This window comes from Prionailurus viverrinus, chromosome D2 (genome assembly GCF_022837055.1).
Source record: "Prionailurus viverrinus isolate Anna chromosome D2, UM_Priviv_1.0, whole genome shotgun sequence".
In the NCBI taxonomy this organism is placed as follows: Eukaryota; Metazoa; Chordata; class Mammalia; order Carnivora; family Felidae; genus Prionailurus; species Prionailurus viverrinus.
In genome coordinates, this window is record NC_062571.1 from 59189656 (window position 1) to 59211912 (window position 22257).

Genomic DNA, 22257 nt, shown 5'->3' on the forward strand with positions numbered 1-22257 from the left:
AGTGTTACCATCTACTTTAGAGGTGGGAGCTGAAGCATGGGTTGGGTAAATTGCCAGGGTCACACAGCTCTTAAGTGTCTCAAGCCAGACAGTCTGACTCCGGAACAAGGTGTAAAAACTCAGCTAGAGAACTCAAGTTTAAATTCAGGATTCATCAAAAACTTGATGTGTGACTTGGGGAAGTCACAATGTCATTAGATCTCATTTTCCTAGTTCATAAAATAAGAGTTGGCCTAGTTGATCTGTAAGTTTCTGTACCACAGAGTCTACCTATTCAATCATGTTTTCTATCGCTTAACAATATCAGACAATCGGGGCGCCTGGGTGGCTCAGTTGGTTAAGTGTCCGACTTCGGCTCAGCTCATTATCTCATGGCTCGTGAGTTCGAGCCCCGCGTCGGGCTCTGTGCTCATAGCTCAGAGCCTGGAGCCTGTTTCAGATTCTGTGTCTCCCTCTCTCTCTCTGACCCTCCCCTGTTCATGCTCTGTCTCTGTCTCAAAAGTAAATAAACGTTAGGGGCGCCTGGGTGGCTCAGTCGGTTAAGCATCCGACTTCGGCTCAGGTCATGATCTCGCGGTCTGTGGGTTCGAGCCCCGCGTCAGGCTCTGTGCTGACAGCTCAGAGCCTGGAGCCTGCTTCAGATTCTGTGTCTCCCTCTCTCTCTGGCCCTCCCCTGTTCATGCTCTGTCTCTCTCTGTCTCAAAAAATAAATAAACGTTAAAAAAAAAAATAAAAAAAAAAAAAAAGTAAATAAACGTTAAAAAAAAACAGTATCAATTGCTTCACAGTCACCCACACATCATCCTCCACCTCCCGTCCCCAGCCCCGTCCGGCTGCTACTCCAAGCCTTGTTACTTAACCACTAGTGCACGGGCTTCCACTTCTGTAATATCAGGAAAACACTTACCTCGTAGGGCTTCCAGTTTAGAGACTTCAGCTCTTCCATTCTGCTAGGATAAACACACTTAAAACAAACAGGCAATCACCTGCAGCATGGGGGTCTTGAGGGTACAGTCATTCTGTTGAAATTATATTTGACAAAATGAGTTTTTGACTTGGATTTCTTCAGTTAGCCTCCCATTTTCCAGAATCTAGACATCATTTTGAATTGTCACAGAGGTACCCTCAGAAATCTGATTAGGCTCAAGCTAAACATGGAGGGAAATCAAGAAAACACACTCATGGCCCTTAGAAATGCTTTTATTTATAAAATAACTACTTAAATATAAACATCTCTAAATATAAACACTATTCACAAGAGACTCGCATTGCTGCCTTCAGACCAACCCACAGACACACAGAGCTAAGGGGTCCACAGGTGTCTCCCAATTCATCAGGACTTTAAGGCCAAAGGTGCACTTGGACGAGCAGGGGCTGGAGGTGTTCTTCATTCCCTTAAGACAGAATTCATAGTTTCTTGTTTCAAGGTAGGCTCCATATCTGAGGCAGACCTTAAGAATAAGAGCCCTCCTCAAATAGAACTTTTAGGAGGAGATTCTTTCTGTAAGGATTAGCAAATCATTTCCTGAGGCCAAAGGGAGGTACGATCAGGCACTTTAGAATCTGTTTGGCTTAGACTACGGTCTCTGAAGCACAGAGGTTAGTGGTGAAACAGAGAATGCTTATTTCCAAGTCTAGGATAAGCTACCTCTGGGACTGCTTATCCTAATTCATATAAGACACGTGTGCTATGCTTTCTGCCTCTGTGGGTAGTAGGTGTGGAAGAAGGAGAAAGGCATCTGGTCTTCCACAAAGCCAGACTGCTTCCAGCTCCCTGTGGAACGAATCCTTTTCATGGGGTTGCTGGAGCTCTGAGCCTGTTCTCCTAAGAAAATCTATCAGTTATTGGATTGCAGGTGAAGGGCTAGGAGAGATCACACATGGACTCGATAAAGCAGAGGTGGCTGTTCGAAAGTATAGGTGGCTATACACCTAAAAGGGAAGAGAACCTTCCAGATAAAGATCGAAGGGAAATACAGACCGTAAATATTTTTTAAAAAGAGAAAACAACAGAATTTTGCAGAGCCAATCTGGAAATGCAGTATTTGAAGTAAATAAGAAAAAGATTACAGATGGTAGTGTTTTAGGGACTTTTAGGAATTAGGGGCGGGTGTGTATGCGTGAATGTGTGTGCTGAACACTGAAGCTCTGAAACACCAGATTTGATACAATCTCAACAAACTCCTTGCCACATGCAGAAGCACAGTCTAAAAGGGCTCCCGGAGAATTCGTCATCCAAGTCAATTTCTGGTCATTTGTTCGTGGAGCACAGGACCACCCCAAACTCAGTATGGTGTAACCAGCGCCAACATCTAATGCTGCAGCACAGCTTCCAGCATACATACAATACTGGTTTTCCGGCTGGCGGCTTCTCATTCCCAAAGGCTGACCCACGACTTGCCTCTTCTCGTGGTCACTGAATCCTTCATAGCCCTAGGGTCCATTTCAAATCCTAGAAAGTCTAGTGAGCATCAAGATTGACACAACCCAGTGGTGATGAACAAGACCCATCTTGTGCCCCACTGTGCCATGGTTAAGCAATGTAGACAGGGCCTGTGTCCCAGGAGCAGGTGCCCTCTTGGGGGCCACCAGAACCCTTCAGCAGAAGGAAAGTGAAGGCAGCAAGGTTGAGCGGGAGGGAGAATGGCTCAGGTGTATTCAGTTTTGCGGATATAATTGGATGGAACATAGCCCTTCTTCCCATTAACTTCGGCTAACCACCACTCTGTATTTCCTGTAACATCTTTAAACTCCAGGATCTTGAGTCTCTGATTGGCTGACACACTCAGCTCATTTGGGTTCCGTGCCTTAAAGGTATAGACAGCAAAATAGACCTGGGGAGGGAGAGAAAGTGAGTTAGGAAATGGGAAACTGCTTGGAGCAATACTGTCCAACAGAACTTCCTTCAGTGGTGGGGTTGTGCGATTCCTGCACCATCCAGTATGGCAGCCTCTAGCCACGTGTGGCTGTCAAGCACTTGAAGTATTATGGCCAGTAAGACTGAGGTGCTTAATTTTTTTTTTTCAAGAGATTTTTAAAAAATATTTATTTTTGAGAGAGAGCGAGCGAGCGAGAGAGAGCATAAGCGGGGGGGGGGGGGGGGGGGGAGGGGGGGGCGGGACACAAAATCCAAAGCAGGTCCTGAGCTATCAGCACAGAGTCCAATGTGGGGCTCGAACTCATGAACTGTGAGATCATGACCTGAGCCAAAGTCAGACACTTAACTGACTGAGCCACCCAGGTGCCCCATGAGGTGCTTAAGTTTTAATTTTATTTAATTTTAACTAAAACTTAAATGGCTACCCAAGGCTGGTGGCTACCATTATGAACAGGGCAGATTCAAGGAAAACCAAAATCCATATTCTTTTACTCTTTCAGAGTTGCCTTAAAGAGGAGAAGGAACCTTCAGTCAATATGGAAGATGGGTGATACTCAGTGATCAGAAGGGGAAGCCAAGAGGCCTGAGGGGCACAAGGATGAAAACACACCTGAGGAGTCTTAGGGCCTGGACAGGAGTTGATGAAGTTCAAAGTGAGCTCTTTAAACAAAATCAGAATCTAAAAAAGGACCATTTTCTCCTTCCACATGTCTAGAAACTGTCCACTGGGAGCCCAGACCTTAGATGTCTGTCCTGGGCAGTGAGTAGTAACAGAATTGCCAGAGAAATGGGCATGCCCTATGCTCATCTGTAGCACTGAGGAATGTGGCAATAGAAAGACTGGGCTGAGAATCCAGTGTGAAAACTGGCTCTGGAATCCAACGCTTGACAGAAGCAAATACCTCCGTAACCTTGGAGTCTCAAAAACAAAGGCAACCCTGATGGAGATGAGCTCACAGACAGATGTTATAAAACACACACAGAAACTCCCTGCTGCAAGAGTGAGCAAAAGCCATAAGTGGGTGACAGGGATTCCTCAGCTGTGAATGTGAAAATGACTTTAAAATATGTAGGTTTAAGACATTCAAGATGCAAAAAGGTTAGAGAGGGAGAGAGCCAAAGCATAAGGGACTCTTAAAAACTGAGAACAAACTGAGGGTTGATGGGGGGTGGGAGGGAGGGGAGGGTGGGTGATGAGGAGGGCACCTTTTGGGATGAGCACTGGGTGTTGTATGGAAACCAATTTGACAATAAATTTCATCTTAAAAAAAATAATAAAAATTAAAAAAATTCAAGATACAAAAGCTATGTTCAAATTCATAAGATAAGAATAGGAAAAAAAAAGAATGGGAAAAACTGAACCTGAGCCAGAATGTTATTTCTAAATTCTATGGGAAGAAAAAAAAGAACTGTTTGAATAAAAACCTAAGTAGATGGGATAAACAGCAGATTTTCTAAGAGTCGCCCATGAGCTCAGCCCAGATTCCCGCACAGGCCCTGGGCGTGCCTGGGACATCCCCGCTCCCACACCTCCAGGCTTCTTGCTACCTGTTCCACATGGTGACTGGGAGCGCTTACCTGGTTGCCTTCTGCCTCACTGCTTTCTGGCTCTTCACTTCTGTCTTCCAGAGACTGGGTTGTTCTTGTACATCCTTTCATGAGGTCTTTTCCCTGCCCATTTCGCCCTGGTAGGGAGTAACCTACCATTTCTGGATGCCTGGAGTTTCTGTGGCTCCTGAGGGCAGGGGCAGGCTGGTTAATGTCTCTGACTGCTTCCATAGAGTCCCACGGCCTGGGCTGGGAGCTGGGGTCTGGGTCTGAAGGGCACCTGGAAAGACTGCTGTCTGAGCAACCCAAGTTTAAGGATGCACTGAGAGTTTCTTGGTCTACTTCCTTCAATGCATCTTGAGGCTGTTTCTGGCAAGACCCTGAGGTAAAGGACACAGCCATGCTGCTGGGGTTGACGGTCAAGGTGCTGCTGCTGTTCTGCCGTGGGAATCTGGGAGAGGAGCTGCTATGCTCCGACTCGGTGGAGGAGTGGCTGCCAACAGAGACATCGGAGTGGCTGCGGCGGGCGTTGTAGGGCTTCAGGAAGGAGCTGTACACAAAGCCTTTGGTGACTACGGGGAGGAAAAATCAACATGAAGAGCTTTTAGTGGAAGGGATAGCAGGCGGAGTCAACAGAGAACAAACTGTGGTTGAAAAGCTAGGTCAAGAGGCGCCTGGGTAGCTCAGTCGGTTAAGCACCCGATTCTTGGTTTCGGCTCAGGTCATAATCTCGCGGTTTGTGAGATCAAGCCCTGCCCGAATAAGGCTCCACACTGCCAGCGTGGAGCCTGCTTGGGATTCTCTTGGGATTCTCTCTCTCTCTGCCCCTCCCTGACTAGAGCTCGCTCTCACACATGCTTTTTTAAATCTTTATTTGTTTTTGAGAGAGACAGTACAGGAGAGGGGCAGAGAGAGAGAGAGAGAGAGAGAGAGAGAGAGAGAGAGACAGAATCCGAAGGAGGATCCAGGCTCTGAGCTGTCAGCACAGATGCTCTCTCTTTCAAATAAATAAAACTTTAAAAGAAGAAAAGAAAGCTAGGTCAATAGTGTGAGGGACAAAAGAAGATGCCTAGGGACAAAAAAGATGAGACATTCAATCCCAGGTCCGATGTGGGTGGAGACGCAACTCTGGCTGCCTGCCAGTGCGTTCTAGTTACAACCCCATAACAATGAGTGACAGGAGCCCTCGTGAAGACTCAAGAGGAAAGTATTAAAAATCACCACATGTGTGAGAATGAACATATGAAGAGAATTTAACAGGATATCTACATCATGGAAACAAAGACTAGGAGAGACTTAACTAAGGATGTGTTCAGGTACACCAAGTACAGAAAAAGGGATTTTAAAAACCATCCTCATAGTGACAGAGCCCCTCAGAAAGGGCCTCCGGCTCTCTTTCCATCTGGAGCACTTGAATCCCGCTTCTAGTTTGGGAATGTGGTGGAAATACTGTGAGAAGAGTCTCAAGTAGGAAGCAGTTTATAGGAGTTAGTATATACACAACACAGGCACAGCACATGTTCACTTTAATAAATTGCCTAAGATGATGACAGGGAGGGCCCTCGGCTAAAACTTTTATTATTTTGGGGGCGGGGGCGTGGGGAAGAAAGTTTTAATACAAGTGATCAGGTGCTTACAAAATTATTGGAAGGTCTAAAGGATTAGGGGCTAGGCTGGGCCTGGCTCCTGAAACCCCACTGCACAACTGCTCACCAGCAGAACTTCTACCTCAATCACAGCAGGAATCTGGAATCAGGAAGATGCAACACTCTCCCTTCTGGACGGATTTCTGAATTTAAGTCTCCTCTGACTGCACCCAGTTGGTGAACCCAAGTCAGATCCAAATCCCTACTGCAAGGAAGTCCTCAGCTAAAACTTTTAAACATAAAAGATTGAAATCCCTGCCACAGAAACATTTTTTATGTTAAGAAAGAAGTATCTGTCAAGGCAGGGACCTGGAGAATGTCACCTCTGTGCGAGGAAGGGCCATCTCCGTCTTCATCTTCAATGTGTTTTCTGTACCTAGGAAAACTGCTGCCACCCTTGTTACATCTGCTGAATGATGGGAGGGGTCCCCGGGGCAGATGGTGAGGGGTAGAGGGCCTAACAGCTGATCCTAATACTGTGGGCTTCCGGCCACCCCTCATCAGGATGGAGAAGAGAAAAGCCCCAAGGATGGAGCAGCCTCTTGAACAGCCTGGATCTTGACCAGGAGTCTTTCTATGAACCCGTCACCTGCTTCACCGGCCCATCACCCTCCATCCTTGTCCTTCCTTTCCCACTTCCAATCTCCATTCTTTGGGGAAAGCAGGAGTGGATGGGAGAGAGAAAATCCACAAAATACTTTCAAACTGAGAATGTCACAATTTTACATTCCAGTGGTGTGAACATAGATGTTTATTATATAGGCCCACAGTCCTTATTAAAATGCTTATTTAGGGGGTGCCTGGGTGGCTCAGTTGGTTAAACATCTGACTCTTGATTTCAGCTCAGGTCATGATCTCTCGGTTACTGAGTTTGAGCCCCTTGTCGGGTTCCGCATGGACAGTGCAGAGCCTGCTTGGGATTCTCTCTCCCTCTCTCTCCACCCCTCCCTCCTCCTTTCTCGCTCTCTCAAAATAAATAAACTCATAAATAAAAATAAAATGTTGAGGGCCAGATGTGTTTTGGAATTCAGACTTTTTGAATTTTGGAAAAGGACTCAAGTACATATACTGTCTATGACATCTCCAGCAGTATCTAGGTCAACACCTCATAATTAAACCAATTCATGTTTCTAAAATGTATGACTATTCACATCAAAAGAGATGAGTAATGATTATATATAGGCTCACGTCACTTTGTTTGGATTTTGCTATCAAATAAGTTCAGATAAGGGAAGATTTTGGCAAATGAATTCTTGTTTTTCAGAGCTTTTGGATTTGTGGAATTGGGGAGAAAGGATATGGATCAGTATTACTCTTTTTACTTCTCCTTTAATTCTATTACAAGCCCTGCCCCACCACCACCCCTGCTAGAAACAAACTATAAGCTATTTTTATTTTTTTTATTATTTTATTTTATTTTTTAAATTTAATGTTTATTTATTTCTGAGAGAGAGAGAGAGAGACAGAGTGCGAGCAGGGGAGGGTCAGAGAGAGAGGGAGACACGAATCCGAAGCAGGCTCCAGTCTCTGAACTGTCAGCACAGAGCCCGACACGGGGCTTGAACCCACAAACTGTGAGATCATGACCTGAGCCGAAGTCAGACGCTTAACTGACTGAGCCACTCAGGTGCCCCTAAGCTATTTTTAAAGCCATTTTCAGGGCGCCTGGATGGCTCAGTTGGTTGGGTGTCCGAGTTGGGCTCACGTCACGATCTCACAGTTCGTGAGTTAGAGCCCTGCGTCGGGCTCTGTGCTGACAGCTCGGAGCCTGAAGCCTGCTTCGGACTCTGTGTCTCCCTCTCTCTCAGCCCCTCCCCCGCTCACACTCTGTCTCTCTTGCTCTCAAAATTAAACACACAAAAAAATATTTAAAGGCATTCCCTAGTCAACAGATAAAACTGTTTGTTATGGAACAAAAAACTCAAAAGGCAAACAAAAAAATCTTTTCCTACAGGTTTAAATTCACACACTCACAAAACACGTTTACAGAGCTTGGAAGAGGACAGCTTATTTTGTGGTTCGCTTAGAACAGGCTGAGAAGGCTCAGAACCGGTGGGCGGTAAGGACCACCCAGAAGAGCTGTAAAACATGGCGAGATCCTGCAAGGTAAGTAATGGAGCCCCCTCTGGAATTTGTAAAAACAAAAACAAAAACAAAGAAAGGTTTTGTTTCAGTAATGACTTGGGCCTTACACACTCTCAAGATGGACAGAACTTGTAAGGTTATTTTTCTCCCTTAATCAAATACTCTCACATTTTTTTCTGGCCAAGATAAGATTCGGGTATGGTCAAAAATAACTTGTTCCTCATTTACAGTTACAGTAATCTGAGGTCTAACACTCTTACCTCCATTGTCAATCAGCCAGCGGTTCTGACTGCCCATGGGGTCCTTCTTTTTGATCACGCCCACCAGGTCACCTTCCAGAAGTGAGACATCTAAGTCTTGAGCGGCATTGAAGTTCCGTTCTGCTTGGAAGAGTTTTTCAGGGGGATACCTTGCCAGAAGGGAGGCCCGAAGTTCTTCCGACTGTAGCATGTAACTTGGCTTAAAAGGTAACACAAGAGATATGATCAACAAAAGCCCTCCCTGCCCATCATCCCAGCAGCCATATTCAATCCTGACTCACAAGCTAAGTCTCAGAAATTGGGGCAGTGACGGCCAGCCACTCGCTACTCCCATCGGATGTTTTTGTGCCTGAGTCAGTCCGTGTGGCTGGGTAAAAATCATATTCTCATAGTCCATGGCTTAGTGCCTTTGTGGCTCTTAGGAAAAATGAACAGACTTAGTTCTACATCTGTTTATCTCGTGACAAAAAAATGCAATTAAAGTGCCACTTGGGGAGCCTGGCTGGCTCAGTCAGTACAGCATGCGACTCTTGACTTCAGAGCTGTGACTTCAAGCCCCATGCTAAGCATAGAGATTACTTAAAAATAAAATCTTAACCAAAAAAAAAAGGTGCCACCTAAAGAGTCAAAATATCTAAGGAGTATGACAAGGACTTCTTGTATTTTGCTGTATGAATCTGAACTGAGGCTTTCCTCATCTTGAATTCCCCATCTGTAAAAACAATTACTATTCATAAAAATTAGAAAAAACAAAAGTAGGGACATCTGGGTGGCTCAGTTGGTTAAGTGACAGACTCTTGATTTCAGCTCAGGTCCTGATCTCAAGGTTTGTAGGTTCAACCCACATTGGGCTCCGCGCCCACAGTGTCAGCACAGAGCCTGCTTTGGATTCTCTCTCTCCCTCCCTCTTTCTGCCCGTACCCTGCTCTTTCTCTCTCTGAAAATAAATAAACTTAAAAAAAAAAAAAAAGAAAGAAAAAGCAAAGGTAATAATAAATTTGATTCCCCCTTTTAAGGTAAATTAATGTCTATGAGATTATATGGAGCAAAATGTTGTAAACAGAGATCAGTAGTCTTTTAGATTATGATCCCATATAATCTGGTGTATTTTACCCTACTTTTCAAAATATGGAAAAACTGAGTTCTGAAGGACTATAACTCCAGGTAAAAAAGTGGTCAGCTGCTAACAGTTTGGCAGTGTATCAGATAATTACCTTTTCCAATACATGATCAAACACAGAGAAGCCTGGCAGAATTAACATACCCTTAAATCCGTTTCCTTAATTAATTGATCAAAGTACCAATATTAATCCTTTACAAACTCCATTCACTGTATAGACTAAGATCCTAGAGTGCTTTTCGGAGGGCATTTTGAAATACATATCGAGTGTGAAAAAATCATAGGTGGTCACGAGCTAGGACCAGCAGTGATGTTCTGGAAGAGTGAAGGAAGGAGCCCGTGACAGAGGAGAGAGCTCGAGGACCTTTATTCTGCACTATGTTTGTGCAGAATACTAATACAGATCTATAATACAGATTACATCACTAATCTGTACACGGAGCTGGGTCCATCAGTAATAACAAGACAGCCTATTTGTACAGTGCTCACTATGTGCTAGGCATTTCTAAGTGCTTTCCATATATGATCTCATCTGAACCTTTTAATAACCCAATGATGGAAGTGTAATGGCCAGGCCTCAGAGACAAGAGGAAGTCACGGCTAGCACGGCCCGGACCCCACCCCCGCCGGAGTTGCCGCTCTCCACCTGTGCCCTCGCCAGCCCTCCACTCACCAGGCCCAGGAGCGGCTTCCGGGCCGACTGGCGGTCCACGGTTTTCCTCTCAAACGGCTTCCTGGCAGCCGGAAGCGACTCTGGGAAGAAGGTGAAAACCTGGAGCTGCTGCAGAACTCTGCTGTGCTCTTCGTGGAAGATGGCGATGAGGTTTCCCTCTCTGCCGGCGACTTTAAGTAACTGGAGTCCGTGGGAAGGGCAGGCGGAGAGAAAGAAGAGACAGCGGATGAAAGATCCCAGGACTGGCCAGGGTGCAGGGAGCGTGGCTCCCACACCCAGAGCACACTGCTCCTGCGCCACCGCAGGCAGGCTCCCACAGGTAGGCCCCGCTGGCCAGCTCCTCCCGGATCCTCAGGGTGGAAAGCGCCGTTTAGAAGCAACAGGCACTGGCAAGGATGGAGAATTCCGAGCCTGACAAGCTTGACCTGATGATCTATTTCACCTACCCAGTTTGAATGATTTCTCAAGAAACCCAAATGTGCGTTTCTGGGAAATGTGGGGTTCTGGGAACCCCTGGAGAACCTCAGAGATTTCCCCACCGCTGGCAGGGGAGGGTGGGACACACGGATGGACGACAACACACACTCACTGAAAGCAGTGGCTTCAGCTGCTCCAGCGCCTGGCGCACAAAGTCGCAATGGGCCTCCGCATAGCCGTGGATGCAGTTGGTGAAGAGGCCCTGGGCGTACTGGTGGAATTTGGGCAGCTCATCCAGCAGCTGCGCGTTCAGGGCCTCGTAGTTGTTCCGGGCCGACTGCAGCTCCTCCAGAGTCTTCTTGTCCTTTAACTTCTCTGCCCGCTCTGTGCAGTTGTAAAAGTCCAGAAGCTTATCAAAGCGCTTCTGCACCAGCTTATGGGGCCCCGTGAACATGCTCAGTAACTGGTTTAGGGGAGAGATGACAAGCCGCTCTGTCCTTTCCTTCTGCAGGGACAAGAAAGTCACATTGCTCAGTTATTCCGTACCCGGTATTTGTGGGTTTTAATTGAGGTGTAACCGATACATTAGGTTCAGGTGTACAACGTGATAATTCAATATTTGGATATATTGCAAAATGATCACCAAAACAAATCCAGTTAACATCCATCACCACATATATTTGTTATTCTCTGAAATACCCTTAAGGCTGATTTGTTATATCCTGTACCACCCGCTTTGTTGCTAGCGCACGAGCTAAACCCACACAGATCCAATAGTGTTCTATTGATCCAACACCAGATGGACTTGCACATTCTACAAAAATCTTCAATTTATAACCTTCATCCAATAATTCGCACATGCCAAACAGTTTGCAAAATATGCTAATCCCACCTCAGCTCCACAGCTAATGACAAATGATAAGTCACACACATTAATGTGATGCTTGCATTACAACCTGGATGGGACAGTGCGTCTGGTATCACTTCTTACGTGCACACGTCTATACAGCTTGGATTTCACTGAAGGTGTAGTTTTGTTACATCAATCTGGGGTACAGAAGCTTTCATACACCCATAATACCTTTTCTAATCATGACTACTTGGTAATATCAATTTCTACTTCAAAAGATTTTTATCTTTAATTTTTTCTAGAGGGACAGACATGGAGGGGCAGGATATTGCCACGTAAAGAAAATAAACACGAGGGGCGCCTGGGTGGCTCAGTCAGTTAAGTGTCTGACTTTGGCTCATGATCTCATAGTTTGTGGGTTTGAGCCCCGTGCCAGGCTCTGTGCTGACAGCTCAGAGCCTGGAGCCTGCTTCAGATTCTGTGTCCCTCTCTCTGCCCCTCTGCAGCTTGTGCTCTGTCTTTCTCTCTCTCTCTCAAAAATAATTAAAAAAAAAAAAAATATATATATATATATATATGTATGTGTATATATATATACAGGCACTTAAGTACATTACTTCATAAGATGCTACTGTTGTTGGAACACCTGCAAGTTCCCCAAGCGAGAATGAATGCTTTCTTCAGCTTAAGCCATTCAGAGATTTCCAAGAACCCATCAAACCCCACCCATCTGTTTCTACTCAGGATCAAACAATCCCATGTCTCTATTTAGAATTAACAGAGGCAATTTGGCCTTTAGTACTGTCTTTTTAAGGAAGTTCATGCCAAATCAAAGATCCATTTGTTAACTTCTAAACTATTCCTACATATTCCTTTCTAAGTTAGTACTCCGATAGTTGTTTTTTTATGCAGAGTTATCAATAGTGATACCAGATTAAATTTCCCACTTTTCCTGTCTCTTCAAACTAGACTGATCACAGCTAGAAAAAAATCTCTTTGAATCCCAAAGGCCAACCTGTCCTTTCAACTAATTAAAAGCCACTGTTCTGAATATAAAACCCCAATAGAATATAGCTAGAGGGAGACTGGTATTCCTGATGCACACACACCATGTCTCTGTGGAATTAGCTTTTCCACAAGCTGGATGTTAAAGAATCCCAAGAAGAGGGGGCCCTATAAAAAGAGGGTTGAGGAAAGAGTCACTTACAAAATTTGTGAAGAGCTGATCACTGATGTAACGATGCACCCTCTCGAACTGCTCCAAGTCTCGGTGCCCCTTCTCCATGCACACATCCCACATGCTCACGGCAGCCACCACTTTCACACACGCTGATTCCTGGAGCCAGTTAGAAACAAATGCGGTAAGACAAACAGAACTTCCTAGCCTTCACCATTCATCCTGGGTAGCAGAATGGGACAAAAGGGGTCCATGATTAATAATTTTCTCTCTGGCGCAGTATTTTAGCTTTGAAACAAGCTCACCCTCATAAACTATGATTTATGAGCCACAGAGAAAAGCCTAAGGCTCTTAATTATAGAAAAAATGATGAGGGTTTTTATCAGCTCTTTAGCATTTCTTTATGTTCCTAATTTGAGGGTTTTTTAATTCATCAAGAGGTAAATTAACAAATTGGAGCCAAGATGATTCCTGCAAGATCACGATAATGAGCAGTCGCCTCTCCTCCTACAAGTGTTGGCTCGTGTCGTCACCTTCTCAAAGACACTGGCCACCACCCTATACAGAATTACAGCCCCCCTTCCTGCACTCAGGCACTCCAGACTGCTCTGTCCTTTGTCACTGCAAAAATACCTTCTCATGGACAATATAATTTACTAATGTTTGCTTATTATCTCTATCTTCCTCCCACAGACCCCTAATAGCATGGAAGCTCCATGAAGACAGGGACTTTTGTCTGTTTTGTTTGTGGACTCAATTATCATTTGCTGAATAAATGAATAAATAAGTGAGTGCACAGTAAACTCTTCCTGGCTGATCTTGACCATTATTGAATCCTGGGCTGGTTTTTTCTGGCTACTTGAAACAATGCTGGGCTTTCACCTTCTTTAGTTTAAGTTCAGGGAATGCCTATTACTTTGATATTAACCCAAATAAAATCTAAATGTACCCAAAACTCCATTAATGTATTTCAAGGGCAAATGAAGTCCCCAAGCAAAAAACATCAGTGCCTCATACATTGGTTTGATTTTACTACATTTTATTTCATGGCATTTGCAGACCTCTAGTCTTTAGGTCCTATGCCTGCATGTGTAGACATAGCCAGCGTTTTGTCAGACGGATAAACTGTAATCTTCCTAATTCTTCCTGAGTGGGAGAATGAATGTGGAAGTGATGTCCTCTTATATTCTTTTAAAGAAATGTCGCAAAGTCTCAAAATAGTAGTCCACACACCAATGTAGATAGCAAAGTATAGTCAACGTCCCTCAGCTTATGTTCTTGCCAGCGCTCTCTCTCCCTCAGTTGACTCAGCTACTTTTATCTGGCAGGGCTTTTCATTTTATAAAGTCAGAGATGAAACTGTTCAACATTTTCTCCCTTCATTTCTGGCTAGCAGTCAGAACCAAACTGACCTGCCCATCAAATGGCCGTCAAGGTTACGTATATCCCACTCACTGCTATGGAGATAAGCCTTTTAAAAGAGTTGGGGGCTCAGGTATATGCTTGCTACACATTTAGAACATATGGGAAGAAAACACCCAATAGGGGAATATCAAAATCAGAGGGACTGGAAGGCAAAGTCCTAGACCAGAGAACACACTTGGGAGATATACCAATATTCGTTTTGCCAAATCTCTCACTTTAAACCAATGTGCTCCCTGAAAAGTTTTATAAACCCTAATTTTCACCTAATTATATACTTAAAACATGAAGGGAGAGAGCTTGCTATTTAGAAGAATAGTAGGGACATTTCAGATCATGGGGATTACTCAATAAATGATGACAGTTGGAAAACCAGGTGAAAAAAAAGCACATTGGATTGCTACCTCAACCTTATACAGAGAATTCCAGCCAGATCAAGGACTTCAACTTTAAAAAATGAAATAATAAAAATACTAAAACCTGGGAGATATTTATTATCTTGGAATAGAAAAGATCTTTTCAAGTATGACACAGAGCTAAGAGCCATAAAAGAAAAGCTTAGACCATGCAAAACTAAAAATTTTCTACATGGAGAAAATATTTACGCAAACACAAAAGTCAACAAACCGGTGGGGGGGGGGGGGTTGAATATTTGTAAACCATCATCTCAGACAAAGGGCTACTTTGTAGTATACAGACATACTACAAATTGATCAGAAAAAGACCATCAAATCAATAAATAAGTGCCTCGGGGTGTCTGGATGGCTCAGTCAATTAAGCATCTGACTCTTGGTTTCAGCTCAGGTCATGATCTCACAGTTTGTGGGTTTGAGCCCCGCATCAGGCTCTGCACTGACAGTGGAGAGCCTGCTTGGGATTCTTTTTCTCTCCCTCTCTTTCTGTTCCTCCCCTGCTTGCATTGTCTCTGTCTCTGTCAACAATAAATAAATAAACTTAAAAAAGTTTTTTTAGATAAATAAATAAGTGCCTCAAAATATGGACAAATCAACAGAAAAAAGGAATATAATGACTTAAAATTATCCTCAACTTCATTCACAAGGAATGCAAATTTAAACTATATTGAAATAGCATTTTTAACCTATCTTGCAAAGAGAAGATATTTTGATTTTGGTAACACTTTGTGTTAGCAAGGGATGAGGAAATCATTTCATACACTACTGGTAGGGAGTTTTCACTGGTATAATGTCTATGAAATTTACTAATATCAAAATTTACACTGCTATATGATTTGGCTGAGAAAAGCCAGGACTCTGGTCTTCAGACATACTCATAGATCAGAAAATGATGTATCCATAAGGATGTTCCTTGTGCCAATGCATCAATTCATTTACCAACTACAAACAGTCTAAATGTCCATCAATAGGGGAGAAGTTCAATATGTTATGGCACATCCATATAATCAAATAGTGTGCAGGTGTTAAAAAAAAAAAAAAGGCAGTTCTGTGTGCATAGGTACAGAACGACTTCTAAAACACTATTGTGTGCAAAACCTAAGATGCTCAACAGTGTGTAACACACACACACTCACGACCATCTATGATGAGAGAAGAATCTGATAAATGCAAACTGTCTATAGAAGGCGACTAGGAGACGGGTTGGAGGAAGAATTATTTTCACTTTTTACTTATCCCTTTGGTATCTTTTTTGTACCTTTCTGCTCAATTAAAAAAAAAAAAAATCACTTTTTTTTTTTTTTTAGAAAGCAAAGGATCTCTTTTATTTTTTTTTTTTCAACGTTTTTATTTATTTTAGGGACAGAGAGAGACAGAGCATGAACGGGGGAGGGGCAGAGAGAGAGGGAGACACAGAATCGGAAACAGGCTCCAGGCTCTGAGCCATCAGCCCAGAGCCCGACGCGCCACCCAGGCACCCCGCAAAGGATCTCTTTTAAAGAAAACTGCTTGGGGGCGCCTGGGTGGCGCAGTTGGTTAAGCGTCCGACTTCAGCCAGGTCACGATCTCGCGGTCCGTGAGTTCGAGCCCCGCGTCAGGCTCTGGGCTGATGGCTCAGAGCCTGGAGCCTGTTTCCGATTCTGTGTCTCCCTCTCTCTCTGCCCCTCCCCCCGTTCGTGCTCTGTCTCTCTCTGTCCCAAAAATAAATAAACATTGAAAAAAGAAAAAAAAGAAAAGAAAACTGCTTGTTTCACAGGATGAGATTTTCATGTGTGAGGGCCAGGGGTATACGATATGCTTCCATATACACGATTCTATGAAGTCCATAGGGGAATGAGAGATACAAATAAAAAGGATTTGACTCCTCAGGGCACTTGGGTGGCTCAGTAGGTTAAGTGTCTGACTCTTGATTTTGGTTCATGTCATGATCTTGACGTTCGTGAGGTTGAGCCCGCATCAGACTCTGAGCTAACAGCTCAGAGGCTGCTTGGGATTCTCCCTCTCCCTCTCCCTCCCTCTCTCTTTCTCTCTCTGCCCCTCCACTGCTCACACTTATGTGCGCTTTCACTCTCTCTCTCAAAATAAATAAATAAATAAATAAATATCTTTACAGAATAAAATAAAAAGGATTCTAGTCCTGGCTCTGACCATGACGCAAATACTGCCTGGTATCCTCAGCCCCTCCAGCTCTCCAGAGCAATTCATGGTTCTAACAACTTTAGGGGCCTTTTGTATAGCAACTAAATTAGATGGCAATCAACATTATTAATAGAAAGTATGCCTCCATAGGAGCCATTCTCGTGTTTTTCGATCTTCAAAATGATCTTAACAAAATGAACTGTGACAAGTGCTTCACAAGTCACTGGATGGAGGAGACAGTAGGAAAAAGGTGGTGGGAAGGTAGAGATGCCAGGGGGAGGAAGAAGCTGGGCCATCCTAGAATTAACTCAGCGTGCTCATCCTCCAAATGCTGTCACCTCTTAAATGACCTACAGGGCTCCCAGGAACACGTATGTCAGGGCACAGTGGTCGTTGGAGTCCAGATTATTCAACATGCATTCCACAATATGCTGGCAAGCAGGAAAGCAGACAAGATTACACCCTATGTGATTCTCAGTGGAGCGCTGTCCTCACTCACCCGGATATGCTGGAGGTAGAGAGACAGGTCTCGGATAAAAGATTTGATCAATCTTTCTTGCATTCGGAAGTTCTTTTCTGTTTCTTCAAATGCTTCATCTTTTATCTGTTCACAGTAAACACGTGCTGTTAGCAGATTTGGATTCTCCCACAACCTATCCTAGGGGCAAAAGCATCTTTCTTAAAAATATCTTTTGTCTAAATTTTAAACCTTTGAGGTTTCCCCGAATCACACTGAATTGAATCGAGACACCCCTATGTGACCCTGAAAGATCTCCAAAATATACACAGGCCCTCTTACCCTCACAGCTTTGCTCTCTTCCTGTCCCTGGAGCCCACCATGTTTGTTCACCCTGGTGCCCTGGCTCGAGCTGTCACCTTGTCTGGTATGCCCTCCCCTCTCCCTATGCCAAACTACCTTCTTTCTTTGAGGTTTAGATTAAATCTCTTGCCAGCATGAAGCTCACTCTCATGGAGGTCCTGTTTTAAGTACTACGGCATCCAGAAAACAAACTGCAAAACTTAACAGCTGACTGTTCTCTAGCTGCTGTTTTCCACTAATTGCATGCTGCATATATGGAAGAGTAGAATGAAGCCTGGTGACTTCAGATCCACTCTCAGCAACGTGCATGACCTGTTTACAAATTACTCAATTTCGCAGACTTTATGTTTCTTTATTTGTGACGTGTGGTGTTGAACGATGGTGATCTCTTAAATCCCTTCTAGCTTCATGTCTACAATTTTGTCTCCCCAAATAGATCATAAGCTCCTCACGGGCATCCAAAACCACATTAACTATGATATAGTGACCGATTTGGCCTGATTTGTCTTTGTACACATCGTAAGCAGCTCACCAAAGCACGGGTGAAGGTTGGGGGAGTGGGGTGGGTGGATTCACCTACCCAGTAGCTGCAGGGTCCTGTATCCACCAGCTGACAAATACTAAAAGAGGTACTAAGAGGGGAATCATGCAATCGACACCATGCAGGCTGCCCTGGGGAACCCCAAAACTCTGCGAAGATGTGCCAAACCTTCAAGTGTGGGAATCTCACCTGTGGAGCAAAGCCAGTGAGGTGCTTCAGGTGACTGCTAACTCGGTTGGATTTCTTGATGATGGAGTGGATGTTCAGTTTGGAAATTTTCTCCATGAGGCTGTCTTCATCACCTTTTCGGTACTTGAGGACTAGGGAGTGAGTCAAGAAAGCCCTTCTCTGAGCATGGACAGACTACAAAACGAGCCACAAAGTGAGATCAACAACCCAAACTAGAGCTAGTGCTTGTATTCAGTGAGCTCATAACTGACTACAGACAAAACATGAATAAAGATCACCATTATGGACAGACGGCATACTTGACAAAGCACAGAGAGAGACTGTGCAGACTAGGGGTGGTGAGGAGCAAAGGGAGCAGAAGGGTCAGGAGAAGAGTCTAAGATTTGGAGTCAAGGAAGCTTGTGAGCTCAATGCCTGAGTCCATCATTTCATCAAGGTGTGGCCTTCCATAAATCAGTTGACTTCTCTAAGCCTCACTTCCTTCTCCAATAAAATGTAGAAAGGAACGCTACTTGCTTTATAAGACCATCTTAAATGGTCTCCTGTACAAATGAGATGTATTATTTATTTAAGTTTATTTATTTATTTTGAGACAGAGCAAGCAGGGTAAGGGCAGAGAGAGAGGGAGAGAGAGAATCCCAAGCAGGGTCTGCACTGTCAGCACAGAGCCCAATGCTCAAACTCACAAACTGTGAGATCATGACCTCAGCTGAAGTCGGACGCTTAACAGATGAAGTTACCCAAGCGCCCCAAGATGTATTTTTCATTTGAATGTTTATTCATTTTTGAGAGAGAGAGAGAGAGAGAGAGAGAGAGAATGAGTGGGGGAGGGGCAGAGAGAAAGAAGGAGACACAGAATCTGAAGCAGGTCCAGGCTCCGAGCTGCCAGCACAGAGCCCCGACGCAGGGCTCAAACCCACAAACCTCAAGATCATGATCTGAGCCGAAGTCTGATGCTTAACCGACTGAGCCACCCAGGTGCCCCCTGAAATGTACTTTTTAAAGGTTTCATTTATTTTGAGAGAGAGAGAAAAAAAGAGAGCAAGTTGGGGAGGGGCAGAGAGAGCGAGAGAGAATCCTAAGCTGGCTCTGCGCTGTCAGCACGGAACCAGAAACAGGGCTCGATCTCACAGTTCATGAGATCATGACCTGAGCTGAAATCAAGAGTCAGATGCTTAACTGACTGAGCCAGCCAGGTGCCCCACAAATGAGATATTTATATCCAATTGTCTCACACAGTAAAAAGCTATGCAGGAGTCATGTGATTAACTACTGTGTCATACCTTAGGTACAATATCAAGAAAAGCCTGGAAATGCCAGGAGGGTTGCAAGAGAACTGGGAGGCACCACGAAGGCACACTTTATGGTTGCAGGAGATGAAGACGACATTACATTAGGAGATATGAACCAAGACAAAGGGCTAGATAGCCCAAGGGCTTGAACAGCACAGTCAACATTACATACCAGTGTGGGTGACGAGGTGGAAGCAGAAGGCAGAGAAAGAGGTTATACTCTCCATTCTTTGCGGAGAGTATAACCTCCGCAAACCAGGTTAGCCTGGTCACCATGCATACTCATCGAGCATTCAAATTAGAGCCTCATAAGAGGTTTGATGAAAAGAGAAAAGAAACGGTTTGCTTCATTCCACATAATAAAGAATGCGCTGGGTGGTTTGGCAACTGGCTGCACAGTGCTGGGGGCGGGGCTCAGACCAGAGAGGAGTCACGTGACCCAGAGACGGGGCAAACTGGGGTTTTCTGGAAGAAGGTGAAAATTCCTAACTGAAGTGGAGGTAGTAAAACATCCGACCCGGCATATGCAGGAGGACAAATCTAGGCACGGGTGGAAAAGGATCGCCTTCAATGAGCTGCGAAGGGAATCACCGGTGCCTGCATAAGCCACTCTCCAATCAGTCTTCACATCCTTGGGGAAGACTTACTGCTCTACGCTTGATCACAGATGCCTTACTTCTGCTGCTCCACGGCTGTACTCTCCTTATGTTATTGCTTTCTTTTTCATATCCCATTTCCCCCAAATTCTGCCACCATTTCTTCAAGCACAGCCCTGTTACCCACCCTCTGCCTTGCCCATCTCTGGTGAAGTAACAATTCTTCTGATTAGGAGAGCGTTCTCAAGGGCATTCCTCCTTTTCGCCAAGTATGCTTTTCTTACCCAGGTCCTTTCGACGTTTATATTCATTAATGTTAACGTTGATCTCCTTGACTGCCAGGACTGCATTGGTTAAGGGCACTTTATCGGGGTGAGATTCTGGGGTGGAATTCAGCAACTCCATCAGCAGCAGTGGGTAGCGCATTACTCTCTGGACTGGCTTGATGAGGAAGGAGCCCAGGTTAATGTAATTTGTGCATCCCCTGTAAGAGAGGGTAAAACAGAGACTTTTAATCAACCGTCAATAATACAGGGTCTATTTTGTAGCAACGTGGATGCAACTGGAGAGTGTTATGCTAAGTGAAGTAAGTCATACAGAGAAGGACAGATACCATATGTTTTCACTCTTACGTGCATCCTGAGAAACTTAACAGAAGACCATGGGGGAGGGAGAGTAAAAAAAAAAAAAAAAAGCTAGAGAGGGAGGGAGTCAAACCATAAGAAACTCTTAAAAACTGAGAATAAACTTGAGGGTTGATGGGGGGTGGGAGGGAGGGGAAAGTGGGTGATGGGCATTGAGGAGGGCACCTGTTGGGATGAGCACTGGGTGTTGTAATGGAAACCAATTTGACAATAAATTTCATATGAAAAAAAATAATAATACAGGGCCTATTGGTGGTGTCTGTGATTCTTAAATAAAGATAGTTGTGTTCTCTCACCCTCCTTTCCAATTTCATGTTTTCAACGAATGTTTTCTGGGCACCTAATAAATACCAGGTACTGTTCTAGGTACTGAGGATTTAGCAGTGACCTGTCCTGGTGGAAGGAGACAGGCAACAAGCAAACATTACATGAAGTGTCATTTGGTGGGAAGAACTATGGAGAAAAATACAGCACAGCAGACCTATTCCTAGGTTTCTGTCTATAAAGGAAGAAAATAAAGAAATGAGCTTGTGCATCAAGGGCAAGGGACTTACCATTCTGTGTATAGGCTCCTACAGGGCGGCGGGCATGAAAAGAAAACAGACAGCTGCTTAGAGGTGATACTAATGCCAATTTTCAATTTCTCAGAATATATTAGTTCAACTAATGCCTTATCAGCTGGGCAGACAAAAAAAATCACATGGCATAAAAGGAAAATTATGAATATCTGTGGAGGCATATCTAGTCCACTAAAAAGTTAATAAGCCCCTAACTTCACTTTGATCTACTTAGACATACATTATATCCTTATAACCTACCTCTCTAACTCCAGGAGGATCTCACCTGAAGGTCAAGAATAAGTGAATTTGGTCTTCTTACCTACACTCTTGTTAATTTGGACCAAACTATCTTTCTGGCTGCTTCTTACCTGAACATGCTAATTTAACACTTTTGTATCTGTAGACACAAAGCAGGAAGCCACTTCAGATTTTCAAGGAAAAAGGGAATAAGAAGAGCAAGTGACAGAACAGGACTTTAGTTTTAAAATAAGATAGATGTTGGGGTGCCGGTTAAGCGTCCGACTTCGGCTCAGGTCATGATCTCACAGCTCGTGGGTTCGAGCACCCGCATCAGGTGATGTGCTGACAGCTCAGAGCCTGGAGACTACTTTGGGTTCTGTGTCTCCCTCTCTCTGCCCCTCCCATGCTCACACTCTGTGTGTGTCTCTCTCTCAAAAATAAATAAACATTAAATAAATAAATAAATAAATAAATAAATAAATAAATAAGATACGTGTCACAAGAAGTCTAGATGTATGCATGCAATGACTTCTACAAGGCAGAACTAAAGACTTATGATAGAAGTGAAGCAGACAAAACTCCTACTTGAGATCGGCCAAGGAGTCCTGAAGATGCTTCTGGATCTTCTCATCCTTCTCATAGATTTCCAGCAGTGAAATGGCCTCATCATGATTCTGGCAGTAGACCTTGTACGTTCCCTCAAGCTCATCCCGGTGATCAAGAAACACAGGCCCTTTGGAATATGCA

The 22257-nt window shown here is 44.2% G+C and overlaps 1 protein-coding gene across 3 annotated transcripts in view; it reads right to left on the reverse strand.

Moving 5' to 3' along the window:
* Positions 1-22257, reverse strand: part of DNMBP (dynamin binding protein) — a 144674-nt gene that overhangs the window by 29957 nt on the left and 92460 nt on the right. For 2 of the 3 annotated variants that reach the window (XM_047825116.1, XM_047825117.1), the window contains 11 exons: positions 22096-22243; positions 21265-21282; positions 20351-20550; positions 18179-18309; positions 17128-17232; positions 12685-12813; positions 10800-11132; positions 10211-10390; positions 8418-8616; positions 4457-4998; positions 1185-2834 (listed from right to left, as the gene is read on the reverse strand). In XM_047825116.1, the coding sequence (XP_047681072.1) occupies positions 2649-2834; positions 4457-4998; positions 8418-8616; positions 10211-10390; positions 10800-11132; positions 12685-12813; positions 17128-17232; positions 18179-18309; positions 20351-20550; positions 21265-21282; positions 22096-22243 (2171 nt within the window). In that variant the 3' untranslated portion in view covers positions 1185-2648. Of the gene's footprint in view, positions 1-1184; positions 2835-4456; positions 4999-8417; positions 8617-10210; positions 10391-10799; positions 11133-12684; positions 12814-17127; positions 17233-18178; positions 18310-20350; positions 20551-21264; positions 21283-22095; positions 22244-22257 lie in introns of those variants that run through there. The other variant, XR_007145310.1, reaches the window with a different exon arrangement.